Source organism: Solea senegalensis, linkage group LG14 (assembly GCF_019176455.1).
Source record: "Solea senegalensis isolate Sse05_10M linkage group LG14, IFAPA_SoseM_1, whole genome shotgun sequence".
NCBI lineage: Eukaryota > Metazoa > Chordata > Actinopteri > Pleuronectiformes > Soleidae > Solea > Solea senegalensis.
In genome coordinates, this window is record NC_058034.1 from 16,757,131 (window position 1) to 16,776,281 (window position 19,151).

Genomic DNA, 19,151 nt, shown 5'->3' on the forward strand with positions numbered 1-19,151 from the left:
AAAAAAAAGGAGTTTTTAATATTTCATATTGGCAGTAATTCAATAATTCTCAGCATATATAAATACCTATATAACACAATGAGCGTCGGACTAATGCAGGATTTCTCATGCCAGTTCAAAGTGTGCTGGTCATATATGTATTATGCGATCAATATCTGCAGATAAAACCAGCTCATAGATATATCAGTCAGGCTCCAATTCAAATAATGTACAATGGAACTGCCTGTAATCTCAGCTTTTCAGACTGTAAGGCAAATAAAACAACATTTGTTGATTGACTGATTCACTTCCCACTCCCTGGCCAGGTACCTTGCACTCGTCTTGCAGCACATGTGGTTCAAGTAGTGTGTCTTTCACAAACATCTGTTTGTTCCAGCCCCGAAACCGAAATGTGGTGTTGTGCGTATGAGCGTTTCCAGTGGAGGTGAGGCTGTCCGATGGATTGTCGGATGGATCGTTCAGGCAGTGGAGTGTGATGCTGTGGCTGGCCTCAGTGCTTAATAAATGAAGAAACTTCATTTGGACTTGCCCGACACCGAACACCATCTATGGGCGAGAGACAGCAAGAGATGTAGTGTGATCAATCTGTCAACATTATAGCTGAATGTGTTCTATCAAATGTTTCCAAATTCAAAATGTTAAACCGTCCTAAATACGGTAAAAGGTTAGATTTAAAGTCAATATCAATTATGCTTTTATTGTCATGCTGAAGACTTTGACATGGACAAAAGGGGGAATATTCATCTATTTAAAAAAAAAATATTCTTTGATGAATAAGTTGTTGCACACTTCATCGTTACCTTATTAGAGGCCAGTGGATGTAAACATGTCTTCCCCCCTGCAGTGAAGTTGCAGAAGACCTTGAAGGCATCAGATATGCAGCCCAGATTGGGATCGATCCAGAACCAACCTAAAAAGTCCCCAATCAAACAGAAGACAGAGGAAAGATGAACAGGGAAACAAGACAAGGTTTTATATACACACACATCTACATGGAACTAAAGAAAAAAGCCTCATATGAATGTCCACTGAAAGTCTCTTACCATCTTTAAGTGTGTGCTGACAGTCGAGCAGATCTTTGCAGATACGAGCTGGGTTTTCTCTCGTGCCTAGAGGTTCTTTGATGCTCTCAACCACACTGCTCAGGTAACGCAGAGTCTTCAGTATCTCTGTATTCTGATCCGGCAGGCTCATCTCTGTGTTCTGGAAACTCTGGATCAGATAGATAAGGGTGCTGGAGTCAAAATCAGAAATTGCAAACAGTATGAAAATGCCTTGAAATTGTATCTGCTCAGCCGGTGTCTTACTGTACCTCTGTCCTGAGGGCAGTGTTTGAGTCTGACAGACTGTAGACTTCTGAGTAATCATATATCTGCCTCTGTGGAATGTAAATCAGCAGGATAAATGTAATGAAAAACAGGTTCAGCTTCACGTTCGTGACTAAACTGAAAGATCTTAATACATGGGCTTGTTGATAGGTTTCAGAAATCAACACATGTTCAGTTTACAGAGAAAATGTTCATAGAACCGCTGCGCGCTTCAATAACAGAAAGGCAGTGAGAAAAAAGTCTTCCATCAATAAACCGTCACATTCCAGGGAAGACATTCCACTCAGCATAAACACTACAGTCATCCCATAATGTGTGGAAACAAAAAGAATGCATTTGATGTACAGCGGAGTCTTTAAGTCTAAGACCAGTGTACAGATGGGTCTCAGGCTTTTAGCGTTCTTAGAAATGTTCAAACAGGAGCAGCCTAAACTTTATCCAGAAGTTATGACAAAGTGGAGATGTGAACGATGAGTCTACATGATTAGTTGGCACTTCTATATGTTAGCAAATCAGTGACAAAGATTCCTGCCCTGGCTGTAGTGCGTCCTGGCTTTGCTCTGCTGTCAGAGAAATAAATCTTGACAGGAGAGAATCTTGGATTACAGGAGAGACGTAACAGCATTGCTCTCCAGCCAGAACCACATGAAGAAACTCTTGCTGTCTCTTAGTGAGGATGCCAAATAATTGCCAGAAAAGTTTTTTTCCCTTTACATAACATCATGTTATGTCACAGTGAGGCAACTGTTGACATTCAACTGTAGGTGAACTTTCATAATTAACTCTTTAATTAAAAGCAAACGCAACATCTATTAGGTCAAAGTGACCTTTCCCTTTGGGTGACCAAGTTCATCCATGTGGATGTTTGTGTGACAAGTCATAAAAGTCCTTCCAGGTGTTGCTAAAATACTGTCCACTGGGCACATTTTCCTCTAACTTTATGGCCCCCAAACCTGTGTTTTTTAAATCAATCTCAAAGCAGGACTTTTATCATCCTGGCTGTCTGTTTATGACATGAAGCACTTACCGTTGGACCTGGAGCACCAGGGGGTCCCTGAGGTGGGAAGAGAGACACAGTGAAAAATTATCCACATAGTGGTCGTGTAGTTTTAGCAAGGAAAGCAAGGAAGAGCACGAGACAGCAAGCAAGAAAGACAGGTCAGATATCTATAGTGGATAATAGATAGATAGATAGATAGATAGATAGATAGAGAGATAGATAGATAGATAGATAGATAGATAGATAGATAGATAGGTTATAGCAAAGTAGCTAGCTAAATATAAAATAGCAACATAGCTAGATAGCAATGTAGCTAGCTAGATATAAGATAGCAACATAGCGAGTAGACGGACGGACGGACGGACAGACAGACAGATTGACACTTACTCTGGGTCCTGAACCTCCTTGTGGTCCTTGGGGCCCCTGAAAGCATGACACAGACTGTTTATTAACATGATTAAACAAAAATGAAAAACAATTTGTATGTACAGCATGAATAGGGACAAAATAGGTTAAGTTGCTCCTCTCATCATTGTCTATGATGTGTCTCACTGTAAGATGTCACCGACTGCCCCCACCAACAATGCTCTATAGTAGCTCTGACACCGGAAACAGCTGGACTTGATTTTGTTCTTTTGGAGTGATTTTGTATGGTTCAAGTGAATGTATGCACATTATTTGACATCATGGGCGCTTGAGGAAACAGCTTGAATGTGGGCCCAGTGTGTATACAGTGTGACGGGGAGAATGGAAACAGAAGTGAATGTGTGTGGACTGCACTGTGGTTTGCCATGCTAACATTTTGACAAGGCATTTCCTTTGCAGTGTTTACACAAGGAGGTCTGTGCGTACTGTAAGTTCCCACGGCGACCTCTCGGAGACACCGAGTTACAGCTATGATTCACTCACCGTGATCTGCTGACGCTTTAAGACAGTCAGACTTACGAAAACCTCCCACTGCCTTCATGCATCTTTAAACAGAGCTCCCATCATTTTCGCCTTTGTATTTACACCATAGTATACTTCTGAACACTTCCCGCTGAAGAATTTATAGGTGTGTTGTCCTGACATTGACATAGTAGCATGTAATCACATGCTCTCTAAGTCGTTATCATATAAATCTTTTAATCAATCCTTACCATTTCACCGTTACCCCCTTTTGGACCCCTTGGTCCCTGTAGAAAAGAAAAAGAAACACATGAAATATTATACCTCAACTTGAATTTCATTAATTAGCACACTGAAGACTTTATTAAAAGTGAGGTCAACACATTGGTCATCATTATGAAACTCCTTACAGGTTTGCCCAGTGGACCCATCATTCCTTCAGGGCCTACAGGTCCAGATAATCCCTGAAACAAACATTATAATTGAGGGTCAATACAACAAAATGGAAGGTGATTACAAAAAGTCTAACTATTTATTTTAAGGTCTTTGGCTCTGCAACAACAACTTTTCTTGACAGGATCCTACATTTCTTTGCACACCAGTCATTGTTTTGTATTTGATAACCCGCAGTGTTGTGGTGTAGTTACTCGCTCTAAGTCTTACTACTAAACTTACCGCAGTACCCATCGGTCCTTTGGGGCCAGGGAAGCCTCTAAATCCAAAATCACCATTTGGTCCCTGTTTGGACAAAAATGAGCTCTTGTAAGTTGATATAACAATATTATTCTAGTATGTTGTATCATTTCTGTTTCAGTTAAATTGTTTAATGGCTGTTTAACTGTAAGTTTAGCTGCCCAGAGTCTTACCTTTGGACCTGGAAAGCCTTGCAAACCCACCATGCCCACATTTCCATATTCTCCCTACAAACAGAAAAGATGGTGGCATCATAGCATCGAAAGGACCATGTATTTTTACACATTTCATACAGAGGAGATTGTCCTTTATTGTCAATTCTAAAGAAAATGGGCCACACACACTTTATGTCTGGCTCTAAAGTAACCCCAAATACACACACACACAGTAGGATTAGGTGTCTGCTCCCTGCTCTGTGCCTGAGTGCTGCCTGTCAGGGTGGCAGACACAATGTTTGTACAGCCAGTCAATCACATCCTCTGCACAGCTCCACTTTCCACCCCGCGACTTTGGCCGAGAAGCTCTATTCAGTGAATAGTGTAAAGGGATCTGACCCAAGGGCCCGAGTCTGCTCTCTGTTTCACAAACATCAATGGAGATAACTGGTGGAAAGAGGGGAGAAGCGGGGACTCAATGTTGTTCCTTTATTCTTCATTTTGAGCAGTTACATAAGTAGAGCGGAGCACCTCATTTTCCAGATCTCTGGTGTGTGAGGATCTTATATAACTCGTCTTTACCAGGCACAGTGTTTCCATTCCCAGTCTTGCCCACATAATTTCTTATTCCACTCCGGGAGACAAAAGTGTCAGACACAGATTTTTTATCCCCACTGCAGACTGGCTACCTGAGCCCCCCCCCCAAAGATACATTTAAAAAGCAATTAGAAAAACATAATACATTTTAGAAAACCAGCAAAATTTGAGCAATGGTATGGTAATTTAAAACAAGATTATGAACAACGTTACGTTAAAATAACGGCTTCAAAACTGTTTTTGATGACACATTTACTTGTAATAGGGAGAATGGTGCCACTTTTCTCTCACAGTTTGCGTCCTGAATGTGCGTTCTTGTACTTACCGTAACTTTGTTGAGCAGGTACAAATTAAATTGTCAAATTAACTAATGTTTAGGGACTAACCAGCTAGAATCAGTCCCAGAAAAAGAGTGAATGTACAGTAGTTAAAAAGAAACTGCTGGTTCAGAAAACAGATGATTGTGAGGAATATACTCCATTATGCCATGCAAAGTAACAAATATCTTGTGTGATAAACACTTTAAATTACAATTAACATTCAATTAAGGTATAAAAATGAGAATTTGGACATTACAGTATTAGAAATAAATCAAGAGTAGTTCATTCATTATAATGGCAGGGTTTTCAGGATTTCTGATAACATTTTCATAAAATAGATCATTTCGTCCATGTTTGCGCATGAGCCAGTTCTCTATAAAATTAACCTGCCATGATGTGCATAACACCACTGCTTTTATTTCAGGTGATGCATATACACTTATTAGATGTAGATGAAGATACACGTACCGGTTGTCCTTTGGGTCCTGGATCGCCTTTCTTGCCCTGGTCACCAGAAGTTCCCTCCATGCCTTTGAATCCTGGGGTACCTCTGTCTCCTGACAGACCAGGCTCCCCCTGAGGCCAACACAGGTCAGGTCACTTGAGAAAGCATTTGTTTTGTCCAAGCAGGAACATTGTAACAACTTAGAATACTTGAGATCAATACTCATCAAAACCTTTTTTTTTTGTACCTTCTGTCCAGGTGGTCCTATTTCTCCAATTTGTCCAGGAAGTCCGGCCTCTCCCCTACGACCTGGAAGTCCAGCAAGTCCCTCAAGTCCCACTAAACCTCTTTGGCCCTGCAAAGAAAGCAGAGTTGTGTCAACGACATTTTGTAAATGTCAAATCAGGTGTATGGTTACACGGCTACAAACATCCAGGGGAACTGGAACTTGAGTGAAGATACTTGAAGATATTTCATCCAGAAGATGTCATTAAGATCTTAGAACTGAAGGATCAGTGGTCAATCTTCTTTATGAGTCTACAAGAAAGGTCAGGACAAAAACTACCACATCATTCAGCGGCAGGCTTTATCAAAAATATGGTTTAAACTGTTACACCATAACTGACCAAAGCAAAACTTACCATTAATATTCATGTCTTTTGGAAACCCTTACCCAGAAGAAGTTAACTGATTGATGGTTCTATGTAAGACATTCCGTTCAATAACTCTGAACATAATTCTAACTATGCTGTAAAGTCATAGCTGGAAAGCACTGTGCTCTCATCTGCCGGCCTCTACTGGTTGCAATATTTCTTGACAGCGTGCTCTGAGAGCTTCGCCATAAACCTGACTGCCTTTCACAGAGTGATCACTGACGCCGCAGACCGCAGCGGTTTCCTGCTCCATCAGCAGTGTGTTGAAGCAGAGGGGAGCGACTGATATTAGAATAACAGATTGAGTGGTCGCTGCCTCACACATGGCTCCTGTTCCTCGATCACCAGGAAGAGAGCAGATAAATCAGGGAGCAGGTTGGAGTTGTGCTGCTGTAGATTAACCATCTAAACTGTCTACAATCTAAATGACATCACTGAGAAACGTAAGACTAATCCATCAAACACTTACAGGCTCACGTTGCAGATTCCCTGCACCTGAAGTCTTCTCAGTGCATTATCATTATCATGCATTGTGAGTTTGTTGGGTCTTGTTTTGAACAGCAGACCGAAAGAAAAAAAAAAAAGCATCTGCAGCTACAGCACCTGTCTGGTGTTTGAATTTAAATGTGGTCGAAGTGTCAAGAACAACTTCAGCTGCATTTCTTTCCTGTTGCTCACAACTATAAAACAGAAATGCTCCAAACTAATTTCCCCCATTCGATGTGCAAATGCGTCCAGCTGGCAAGGTGAACAGGAATGAATATGCAGCAGATAATAAGGAAACAATAAATTAGACGGTTATGACAATTATGGGAATAATGACTAATAAGGACACACGTTTCCTGCTGACCTCAGCTGTTGACAGCTCTTCATGGTTTATAGTCAAATAGCACCATAAAAAAGCAAAGAAGCAGGCAGTTGGCTCAAGAGAAACATGCTACCCGGAAAATCCACTTTTCACGTGAAAAAGAAAAAGCCTAAATACACTAAAAAATAATTTTTTTTATCTACAGGACTTGTATTTTTCGACATTCTAACAATCTTTTGCTGTGATTTAAGAGATTATAAGAGTAATAACTTGTAAATGAAACCTCGACAAGAAAGACTTGGCCATGCATAAAATCTTAATCCACTCTGGCAGCACATTTATATCACACTTAGTCGTATGACTCTGCTTTTCTTGTTAATGTATTTTGGACTTTATGTGTTTTTGATGGTGACATTGGAGCATGACCACAAGGCAGAGAAAAGAAAGAGGTTGTGATAAAAGCTCAGTCTTATATAAGTCTCTATAAGTGTTATCAGTATTAACCTGTGGGCCCTACTGTATATCTAATTTAAACAACTCAAGAAAACTCATTAGCCACGTACTATAGTCAAATAAAGACAACAAGCATAGTGAGGTAAACACAGTTTTCCACAACAGCTTATTCTGCACTAACTCCACTGTAGTCGATTAAATTAGGCAGCACATATTTATTCATTGTGGCCTAGGTTCAGCTCTCTCTTCAGACATCTGCTGTATAATGAATGAATGAATGAATGAATGAATGAATGAATGGGGCACAAAATGGACAAAGCTGTGAAGTCATGATCCTCACAATGTAAAGATCACTGGAGATTTAGCAGTGCAAGTTGTGACACATGGTTCCTGTGTGCATCGATGTCAACTCTACAACTCACACTGTCATAACTCGTGTTGCCTCTACAGTGTTTGAGAGAAGTCAGACTTCTCATTACTCATGTAGCTCAACAGTGTAACATTTCATGTGGAACATTCAGAAAACATACAGTAGATTGTAGCTATTTAAGTGGAAATAATAGTGAAATGTGATTGTACACATTTCTGTTTAATACCAGTATGAAAGAGGTTTTACATTTATGTGCACATGACTTTCTTTATAGCATACGTCACTCAAATCACTACGTTATCATACAGATAATGTCACTGATGATTACCTGACGTCCTATTTTCCCAGGTGGTCCTGTTAAACCAGTCAGTCCAGGGGGACCATCTGATCCTGGGTATCCAATCATTCCCACGAGTCCAGGTAAACCACTTGGCCCCTGAAAAGATTATAATGTCACTCAATCTCCTCTCTGGATGAAAAAAAACATTATTCCTGCAGACCTTTACCAACACAAATACATGCTTACTTCTTTCACCAGCACCCACTTAACATATTATTAAAGTATGACAGCAAAGAAAGCCAGTTTATAGCATTTTCAAATATCTTTTTTTTCTTTCTTTTTAAATAAATGTCTGTCCCTGCTGCTGTTTGTCTTTTAACCATGTACAGTACACAGTGGAGATGATGTGATACTCACTTCAATGCCAGGAGCTCCACTCAGCCCCCTTGCTCCTTTTTGTCCTGCTGACCCCTGGGTAAACACACGCACAAACATGTCCATCTCATTCCCTTTTCATTGAGGAGCTGAAACTTTTAAGACTGTGTTATATATGAGGTCATACAGTAAATGGTGAAATATGTGCCATACAGTAAGACTAAGACAGAAACAGTTTTGTTTTAACAATACTTCATGCCATCACATGTAATTCCAAATGCAAATGGATCCAGTTCAGACTGTTCAGTGCCTGATATTTGAAAGCATGCCATCTATATGTCTCCATATGTTACAAGTGAAGGTATTTCTCAAACTCAGTTTAAGCTCGAGCCAAGATGAATACATTAACAGAAATATTCCCATGGAGTCAGAAATGCTTCTATAGAATCTGAACTGGTTGTATAAACACTGTTGCATACAAGCTGTTTCACATGTGGAAGAAAGTCAGTGATGTCTGGAAACCTGGGAATACTTCATTTTTTAATATACTGTATATATGCAACTCAAGGAGGCTCAGCGTTGTTTCACATGGGGAATTTACACTTATGTAATCAGAAATCCTCTGACAAGGCTAGTGACTTTAAACAACTTGAGTTACAGGGAGTCTTTTTCGCAAAAAGTGATCAAATGTGATCATCCAAGCTATCAAAAAAGGCAACGTTCCTTTCATAATCATCAATGGGAAATGAAGTAAAATCCATTAAAGCTTGAATACTTTGTTCAAATCCTCCAGTAACAATATTTTAAGAAAAGACAAAAGTTTAATTACAAGGCATCCTTAAGCCCTTAAGAGAGCTCCTATGGTGACAAACTGTCTAGGGTTGGGAAGTGGACTTTAAAGAGGCTTAAGCATTTTCTTTAACAGATGAGAACATTTTGTTATTTGAGAAAACTATGCCCGCAGTTATGAGTGTTGTTGCGTATTATATGAAGAAAATGCTGCACTCTTGTCTTTCTGCTTGTTAAGACTGCAACTCAAAGCCAACACTGCTTTACGCACTCTCTGATGCAACTGACATCCTTGTGTATGTATGAGCAGGGTCATCTATCAGGTGGAAAATGAAAAGTGGCATGTTGTCCAGAACTCTGTGGTTGGCCTCACTCTGGCAACAAGCAGAGGGATTTGTCTTTATCCCACAGTGTTGGGTATAAACCAAAAACACCCCTGCTGGCAGTGGATGATTAAGGCCGTTTTAATAGATTTACTGAGTCTGACTAAAGCAAAAAGAGAGCTGCCTGCTCGTAGAAACATTCATTGACTCACCACAGCTCCCATCTCTCCTTTTGGGCCTGGTTCTCCAGGATGGCCTGGTGATCCCTTAAAGCAAGAAAAAAGACAAACAATGTCAACACACAATAACATTAAGATCAATTAAGACTTTATTCTATATTCAAGCATCAAAATGTACATATTAAGCCTCACAACTGGACAGAAGACCAGCATTATCAGTATATTGCTTTGTCCTATCCAACACTTTCAATGTTTTTATATCAGTGTTAATAAAACCCCTGGGACTTTGACAGCAAAAACATCATGTACAGTATACACTTTTATGGTACTTCACTGCATTGACTGACTTACCGGTGGCCCTTGTGGTCCAACAGCCCCACGTGGGCCAGTGGTGCCAATATGGCCCTGAAAAACAATTTTAATTTAATCAGAACTGTGATTAAAATATTGTAGCAGCGTTGTCTGTCAAAAATCACATGGTTTGCTGGCTGAGCCCATTGTCAACCACATGCCGGACTAGTTGGACTGAGTGGCCTCTTTTGGTCTTCAGAATAAAGATGAACCTCTGATGTGATCGTGTCGTTTATGCTCTTCATACTCTCAACCGTCAACAAAGTTTTACTGCATAAGCCAGCAAAAATCAGCACCTGTGAATGTGAAATATTCTTTGGCTGCAGCAGCGAAACACTGAATTTTGAAATGGATGCAGGTTTGCCAAACTCCAGTGATAATAATCTTTAGCAAATCAAACTGGAAAAAACTTTCAGCTGAGGCTTCTCATTTTTATCTGGCCAGGAGCATCGCTGTTGTCACTTGAAATAACAAACGTTGCCGGCGGTACATCGTGTCAGCTGTCACTAATTAAACGTAGCTGTTCATGTGCTCTCTTCACGCCGTTGTCAGTACTTGTCAAAGGTAGTTTGTGAGGAAAAGAAGCGAGGCCTGGTAAAAAAAAATGTACACCCACAGATTGTTTTCACAGAGTGAGACATCCTCTACTCCGAAATATGGAATCAGTGATTTACATGAATAAACAAATCTTTGAACCATGACCCTCAGTATTTGGATCAAGAAGCTCAGTACGTGCGAAAGTAACTCGGCTACATTCAATATTTAACTTTGTATCAGAAAATAGACAGGAATCAAGGGCAAAAAAACATGACAATGACATCACTAATAAATAGAATTCCTTTCATTGCTCCCCTTAAGTTCCAAATACACCCAAAGCTTGTGTTTTCCTTGGAAGATATCAAGTCTTGACAGGATCTACCAAAACATTTAGGGTTAGCGACGACGCAGATACAAAGAATTTGCTGTGAATCAGTGTAATGTAATCAGAAATCATGGAGCTGTGTGCATGCTTTTGTGCACGATTTGTGAACGCAAGGACGTCAGGTGACCGCAGATTTCATCATCATTGTTGCTGGGAATTCAGTGATCCTCTCCTACACGTGTGGTCTGCCGTGAACTGAACACAGCGGTGTTTCAATGACGCACCAAAAGAACAATCACACAGACAGACCAGACAAGGACCCTGTGTGGTGACCATGTGTGGTATGTGTCTGATGTTGATTTTAATGGTACCTGATACCCTTCATCGCCTGGCTCTCCGCGCTCTCCTCGTTCTCCTATGGGCCCCTGTGTACACACAAAGGAACACACATTACTGTAAATGCGAGCCATCATTTATGCCCACAAAAGCCCCAGTTGAGCTGCGTAACTACTTATAGACAGAGCCACTACTCATATTCTATAGATCATATTCTATGGACGTATGAGTCTGGATCTTTACTGGGATCAAATGGAAAGGTCTAATTTCACATTGGACCTCACTTTCTGCCAATGTTGGTACAGGTCGCAGCCAAACAGAGGCTGCCATTGTGTTGCTCATGATCTGTCGTGCAACACTGTGCCAACTTGATAATTCAATACTATTCATATGAAAGGCAGCTATAGACATCCACTGACCCTGGCTGTTCATGCTATGTAGACCTTTGTCATTAGTCATGTCCTTTGCTGGGAAATATGTCTCAACATACGTTAATAGTCATTGTATTGTGTGTGTATATGGCAGCTTCCCAAAGCTGTTGACACTCTTTGATATGGATGATCCTCTCTTGCTGTCAGTCAAAGTGGCTGATGTGACGGCGAGTGATGCCGTCTGGCTTCTTCCATGCGTTTTTCAAGTGTTTTGAGATGCTGCATGTGAACGACCCCAATTAATAACTTTCCAGAAAAGTAACTTTGAGTAAAATACACTTTTTTCCTTGTCCAAGACAAAATGTACTATATACCGAAAACGAGGCTGCCGTTAGTCCTAAAATCAGGGGTTGTTCAGGATGGACTTTTTACTTCCAGTGTCAATCTGGTACTGACTTGGACTTAAACAGAGTGAAGAGTGTTAGGGACCAGAAAGGAGAGTTTAAAGGAAAGCAAGACCTACTGGTTCACCTAAGGGCCCTGGCAGTCCTGGGATCTTATTGTCCTCGCCTGGGTAACCCTGGAATGTAAATAACAAGCACACTATGACACATGCGTTCAAGCGGACAGAATTTTGCAACCACAAGGCACAAAGAGGCACACAAATAAGCCAACGCAAACAATAGTTCAACGATCATTTTACCTTTTCACCTTTAGGCCCTGGTGTTCCTATGGGCCCAGGTTTGCCAGGGGAACCCTAAAGGAAAGAAGGCTTATTACTCTACATAAAGAAGTCATAATACCTCTACAGGCTACAGCATAATTGTCATAAAAACATGACTTCCACTGTGAAGGCTGTCAGCATATTAATCTGAGCTGTAGCTGATAACAACATAATTCCATGGAGAGCAGCTCTCACATTCTGTCACTTTAGGATTTAGGATTTGGCAGAGACTCAGAAATCACTCAGCCACCAGAGTGGAGTTTTGAAGAATCACAAAAAAATAAAAAAGACTAAATAAACTGGAGGCGTTATGCAACCTCAACCAAGTATTGTTGGCAGTGACCAGGCTGCAGAGTTGCCTGGAAAAATAAGCCTGTTGACTTCACTGTGTATAATTCAATGTCTAATTATTTTTGTGGCATTTTAAAGGGTTTTTCCCTGTTTTTTTTCTTTGGGTAATTAAATTGATGAATGGGAAATATGAGAATGACACATGGACCAAATGTAATGCCTTCTACCAGACTCAAACTAGACAAGGGTGTCTTCTGCACATGCTAGGCTCATGGCACAGATGAGATCTGCATCAATCAAGTCTTTACCACCTCAAAACATTATTCAATGCCTCGAGGCATGATTCTTTTTGATGGATAAACCATGTCGCCATATGTTTACATTTTCTGAAAGTTATGACAATAATAACCACCACCAGGTAAAACTCACTGTGTATCCTGGCAGCCCAACTTGTCCCTCTATCCCCATGACTCCAGGTTGACCCTAGAAGCAATGCAACAAGTTAACACAGAATGAGACGTCGATTTAGTCATAGATTTCACAATACATGATACATGAAGTCTTGAGAGGAGAGATTTCTTTCTCTATAAAGAAGAAACGAATGAAAGCCGCCATTTTTCAAGTCTTTTCTTGCCCTCTTTCTCTTGTTTTCTCAGGCTTTAAATAAAGAGAAAGTAAACACATCACATTTTATAAGGCTTATTATCACTAAGAAAAGTGAAATTCATAAATATATATTGTTAGTACTAACTTTACAACTCAAGTATGTTACATTTATTACATCTCCTTCACTGTTGAAGCATAACGATAAATAAAATCCCTTTGGAGGAATGGGAACTCACCGATGGACCACGAGTTCCCCTGGCACCTTTCAGCCCCGGCTCTCCTGGCTGGCCGGCGTCTCCCCGCGCGCCAATCTCACCAGCAAGACCTGTAGGACCTTTCTCTCCCTGAAAGGATACGTCATGTCAGCAACATGGACTAAATCCAAGTATCGAGACAAGCCGTCCAAGGGACAGTCAACACACAAAACCTTTTGGAACTGTTCTTTAGAAATGAAACAAATATATAAAAGTCACTTGTTTTGTCTTTCACTTGAGTCAACTCCTTGAAATTTGATCACAGGGATAATTCAAGAAACTGAAAGCCATTTTCATTTTTGGACATTTGAATCTGAACATTCTCCAGGCTTTGGTGTTTACATGAGGAACCCAGGACATTTTCTTGGTGAGACAACAGCAGGAGAACCTCCAGAGGAGGCCAAGAGGTGGCACTTGGCCTGGGCATGCAGGGAACAGGACACTCGCCTTTTCACTTGGTGAAAATCCTTTGGTGTTTCTCTGGTGTTCTTGACAATCTGCCCCTCCGGACAATCTCCGGAGTTCGGTGCATGTCTACAGTAAGCTACAGTGACATAGAAGTCCTCACCTTCTTTCCATGCCGTCCTCTGTTCCCTGGTGGCCCCAGTTTTCCTTCTGGCCCCTGAAACAGGAGACTCATTGAGTGATTACCAGTCATCAGAAATCTACCCTAAATCTGGGGCACTGATCATGCATCTGAAAACACCATTTATTGAGATCATCAGCTTTGTGACTTTGACTTGGCGTAATCTATTTGAGCCTGTGGTTCAGAGCAGGGCTTGGGTGAGTTCGTCTGATCTGATAAACACCAATTTGCAGATTTCCAAAACCACAGTATCTTTTCAGCGGAAAGTGGACCTTAAGTGTAGAACTTAATAGCTGGAAAGACAATATTGTTTAAAACATTTACTACAACTGAGTAATATTGCTTTTGTACCGTAAACGGTACAACCTTCCTACTCCTCATCAGCCACGAGTAGATTTAGATCTTTATCTCAAAACCAACAAGCACTTGGAAGAGACTGTCAATTATAAGATAGTGCTCAACATTCACAATCTATAACAGTAACTTTTACTGTGGCGGAAGAGAAGGCTGACACCTACTGGGATAGAAGGGCATTCACTGGTCAAGAGTATTTCTATTTTCTGCTACAATTGGTATGGGTTAGGGTATTTAAAATGTCAAAGTTCTGAAACAAATTATGAATCAGCTCTAATTATGACTTTGTTTTATTTTCATATGACTGTGTGTAAGTGTCATTTTAGTCTGAATATCAATACAAGGAGCAATTTCTTGTTAGCCTCTTGAAAGTTGTAGAACTCTTACACGAAAGCCTTGTTTCCCATGCTCTCCAGGTGGTCCTGGGGGTCCAGGGTCTCCTTCTGTCCCTTTATCACCTGGCTCTCCGACTGGCCCATGGTCACCAGGCTCACCCTGACAGAGAGAAAGAGTCAGTTATAACAGAGTGATTTTATCTTATCAGGGAGAGGTCAATATGAATTTAACTTTATTTTTTATTTTGGCTTCACATTCTAATCCAATTTAGTCTGAAACTGGGTGTGTTCTTATACTTTTCAGGATTATATGTTGTCATAATTATGGGAAACCCACTAAAAACAAATATCTAAATCCTTCAGCTACATGGTTGATTTAATTAAAAAGGGGTTAAGTGATAAAAGTTCTTGTTATGTTTACCTTGAATCCGTCTTTCCCTTGAGAGCCATCTTCACCAGGGGGACCAGGTTGACCCTACAAATATTAAAAAAAGATCAAGATGAATATAAATGATCAAGAACTGAAGCATTGATTGCATGCCATGTCCTACATCAGAAAAAAGGCTCTATCAAGCAGTACTATCAGACCCGACTAAGGGAGCATTTGTCTGTATAGAGTGGCCACGCAGGGGCAGGTGGGGCCAAGATGTCGTCAAACTGCCAATGCACCAGATTTCGTGGGCACTTCTGTGTCCTCACTTAAATTACAGCAGCCTATATGCAGCTGTCTTGCTTTACTAGCCCAATGTTGCTTGTTTCTCAACATAGAGTAAGATGAATTACTTGGATGACACGAGATCTAAACAGCGGAATACTTTCTTAGTTCATCACTGCATGAAACCATGTGGATAAGGGTAAATGTGTGCGTTTACAAGGCTGAAAAGCAACTCTGTTTCAAAGTGTCAGGCTGTTTTTCTTGACCATAGCCAGGGTCACTGATGGGTGTGACATACCCAACAGTGAATATGACTATAACTGGATGTCAATTCAATCAGACAGTGTTAACAATCAGGGAGAAAACCACATGTCTGTGTGTGTGGCTGAGGCTCTGGTGTGTGATCGAGCTCGTTAAAAACGTTTCATTATTAAACTCAGCGGGACAGAGCAGAACGGACGGTGAGACTGGAGCTGCTTATGTAATCCACCTGACAAAAGCGGTTCCATCGTCCTGCTCTCTTCAGGCAAGAGGATTACACGTCCTCTTCAGAGTGTGACGGAGTAAATATACAATTGGGTCAGATTTACCCAAACACAAGGAAGGAAGAGATTAGCGGGTTGTTTGCAGTCACTCACTCGTATCCCCTCCTGCCCCTGCTCCCCTTCAGATCCTGGAGGCCCAGCGTCACCCTGCAGAGACACAAGGCACAAACCAGGGCCGTCAGGAGGTCAAACACAATTACGCTACTTACACTTCCCACGACTTGACAATCAGCTGTTGATTCACTCAAAGTTGCTGTTATGCTGAGTAGAAATTAGATGCAGGGTTGTGAGAGGTGGTTGCGGAAAATATGACAAGGTTGAACTGAGGGGGTAACACATATCATCTGTAATAGGAAAGTAATAATATTTCTTATTTCCATAGTAGAGACATTGGTGATTACAAGAACTTGGTAAAATCAATGGAAAATGTGTGTGGGACAGAAGGGAGGATGAATTTAAACTTCATAATATGGTAATCATCAATGTTGAGTCACAAATCCTTTCTTTTTCTTCCATTATTTGGAATCACATCATCACAGGGACATGTCCAGTCATCAATGCGATTAACTAAAATCCTCTTTTCATAAACAAATTAAGAACATGGGGTGTTTAATCCTTTGAGAGAGACGGTAAAACTCAAAAACCACACCACAGTACTCCTCCCACGTCCTAAATAGTGAATTCCAACTTCTTCCCTCAAACAGACGATTCAGAATCCCCATATTCAAACACTATAAATTGACAAATTCATTCATCCACAAACCTAACCTGTTGCTGAACAAGAAACAGTGAACGTTTGAATAGCATCAACCTTATAACCTGTATCTGTTTATTTTGTTTAGTATTAGCATTTTGTAACAACACGTATTTTATTGCATCGCATTACAGGAGATGTACCTTGTCGATCCAAAGGTTCTCAGACTCGGATTGTTGGAGCTTAATGGTAATTGAATTGAGGTAAGTTTTTCCATTACAAATACAGTATTTTGAAGATTATATCACACCAGTCCTCTATAGATGGGATGTCTTGCTTAAGCCTTTTCCTGATTCACAAATATTTAATGTGCCATGGTGTGGGATCCGTGTAACGCAAAACAATCCCCCGCTCCTCGTCACTTAAAAAACGCAAACAAGATACTTAATAATCTGATTAGTAAACTCACGGAATTACAAAAACACCACAAGAGTAGAACAGACCCAGAGACAGCAGTAGCAATTAATAGATTCCAAAATATAGATATATTAAGTAGACATTAAAAAGAAACTGATATTTCTGAAACAAGACTATTACGAGGCAGGAAGAAAAGCTGTGAAATTACTAGCATATTCATTAAGGAAACAGCAAGCAGACAATACTACAAATAAAATAAGATGTCTGCAAACCAAAACAATATAAAAGTATAAAGTATAAATTGGAGGAGATTCAACAAAGTTTCGAAGAGTACTACAAATTCAATGCACAGACAAGACTAGATGAAATAGACAATTTTCTTAAATCACTGAATTTACCTTTAGTCACACAGAAATGAAATAAAACAGAAATATTTAATGTGGAGGTATTACAGAGATTCTGTTGTTACTCTACTGACCTTTAAACCTGGCTCTCCAATGGGACCCGGTTCCCCCTCTGTACCAGGTACACCCTACAAGAAAGAGACAAAAGATATGTTTGATTTGTGCTGTTATAATAAAACTTGGCATCAACACAAAAAATCAATATACAGTTATAAACATATTTGATGAAAAGCACCTCATGTCCTTGCTCTCCATCTGGTCCGGCTTCCCCAGGAGGTCCTTTAGGTCCCTGCAAAAAAAAAGAAAAAAAGAAAAGTAATCACAAGATTCCTTGAGAAAAAAAGTGGTTTATTGATACAGTAATCTCCTTTTTTGGCTTAACTGTATACAGTAAATCAGGGAACAAAACACGAGAACAGACATGATACACAAGCTTCTCAAGTAATGGCAAAACAAACACACACACAGTTCAAGGTGTAAATCTGTTGAAAAGGACATTTGAGAGTGGAGAACGCCTGGAGAAAACCTGAAGATGAGCCAAAAGCAAGATGAGACCCATAACATAAACCATGCCTCTGGCGTCATTGGAATATCTCAGCCTAATAAATATTTGTATCTGATTGTTTGACATTCTTGATGTCCCTGAGGGTACGGCGGATTTCCAGGAAAATCAGGAACTTGCCGACAAATCCAAGAATGTGTGTGGAGTTTTGAGGTGTGAGGAAAAGCAGAGTGACTTTTTTATTCCCGCCTCCTCTAAAACACTGCAACTACATGGTGATGAGCAACAACATCATGACTTCCTGCTGAAACCTTTGAAAGATAAGATTCTGACCACTGGTGTTATGGATTCCACAGCGTGCGGTCTCCAACAACCACGTCAGGATGACAGCATACTTACTGGTTCACCCTGCGGCCCCCTCTCCCCGCCACCGCCTGGAATACCTGGCTTTCCCTGGGAAACAAACACATGCATGAGGCTGAGCGCTGCTTCAGTCATTTGTTGTTATGATCACAATAAACAAGGTTGAGAAACGCTGTCATTTTCTTATCAACATAACCACAAACATGATGAGTGACTGGCATATTAGTGTTGCCTCATGTGTACAAGGCTAACACAGACCTTTGATGCGATGAACAAAAGTGATTGGCTGTGATATCAGATCTTTTTGTTGGTGTTTGGATACTGTGTTGCCAAGTTTATACAAGACACCCCACTTTTAAACATCATTTAGTGTAAGAGATACCTGTGTGCTCTGAGCAACAGAAGAGTCAGCAGTGAGAAATGTGTTTTATTTTATTCACATACATCAGCTATGGTGCTACTCTGTGTGTTTGACTCAAAAACAAACAATTAAAACAAAGAATGCAATGTCTGTACTGGGACTAGAGCTGCAACTAACGATTATTTTCATATACATAATTTGGTTCATAAAATGTCAGAAAACGTTTGTCAAACCTGGAAATAATGAGGTTCTCAAATGTCTTGTTTTGTCCACAAACCAAAATGATTCAGTTTGAATGAATTCTTATATGGATATGGATATATTGTTATATGGAGAAAAGAAATGGAAGAACATATTCACATTTAAAGAGGCCATAGCGCGGAAGTGCCAATTAACGTCGCGTTTGGGTGTGTATCTGTGTCATTACCTCATCTATGAAGCCCTAAAAGTCCATAATAATCAGTTCAGCCACTGCTGAGAGCGC

At 40.4% G+C, this 19,151-nt stretch overlaps 1 protein-coding gene across 2 annotated transcripts in view; it reads right to left on the reverse strand.

Annotated features, from left to right (window-relative positions):
- Positions 1-19,151, reverse strand: part of LOC122781081 (collagen alpha-1(XXIV) chain-like) — an 80,048-nt gene that overhangs the window by 1,388 nt on the left and 59,509 nt on the right. For both annotated transcript variants that reach the window (XM_044044584.1, XM_044044585.1), the window contains 28 exons: positions 18,343-18,396; positions 17,677-17,730; positions 17,516-17,569; positions 16,020-16,073; positions 15,148-15,201; positions 14,779-14,886; positions 14,020-14,073; positions 13,434-13,541; positions 13,021-13,074; positions 12,280-12,333; positions 12,100-12,156; positions 11,241-11,294; positions 10,008-10,061; positions 9,690-9,743; positions 8,408-8,461; positions 8,039-8,146; positions 5,674-5,781; positions 5,450-5,557; positions 4,083-4,136; positions 3,892-3,954; positions 3,627-3,680; positions 3,468-3,503; positions 2,716-2,751; positions 2,356-2,382; positions 1,313-1,378; positions 1,044-1,212; positions 801-910; positions 310-546 (listed from right to left, as the gene is read on the reverse strand). In XM_044044584.1, the coding sequence (XP_043900519.1) occupies positions 310-546; positions 801-910; positions 1,044-1,212; positions 1,313-1,378; positions 2,356-2,382; positions 2,716-2,751; positions 3,468-3,503; positions 3,627-3,680; positions 3,892-3,954; positions 4,083-4,136; positions 5,450-5,557; positions 5,674-5,781; positions 8,039-8,146; positions 8,408-8,461; positions 9,690-9,743; positions 10,008-10,061; positions 11,241-11,294; positions 12,100-12,156; positions 12,280-12,333; positions 13,021-13,074; positions 13,434-13,541; positions 14,020-14,073; positions 14,779-14,886; positions 15,148-15,201; positions 16,020-16,073; positions 17,516-17,569; positions 17,677-17,730; positions 18,343-18,396 (2,097 nt within the window). The remainder of the gene's footprint in view (positions 1-309; positions 547-800; positions 911-1,043; positions 1,213-1,312; positions 1,379-2,355; positions 2,383-2,715; positions 2,752-3,467; positions 3,504-3,626; positions 3,681-3,891; positions 3,955-4,082; positions 4,137-5,449; positions 5,558-5,673; positions 5,782-8,038; positions 8,147-8,407; positions 8,462-9,689; positions 9,744-10,007; positions 10,062-11,240; positions 11,295-12,099; positions 12,157-12,279; positions 12,334-13,020; positions 13,075-13,433; positions 13,542-14,019; positions 14,074-14,778; positions 14,887-15,147; positions 15,202-16,019; positions 16,074-17,515; positions 17,570-17,676; positions 17,731-18,342; positions 18,397-19,151) is intronic.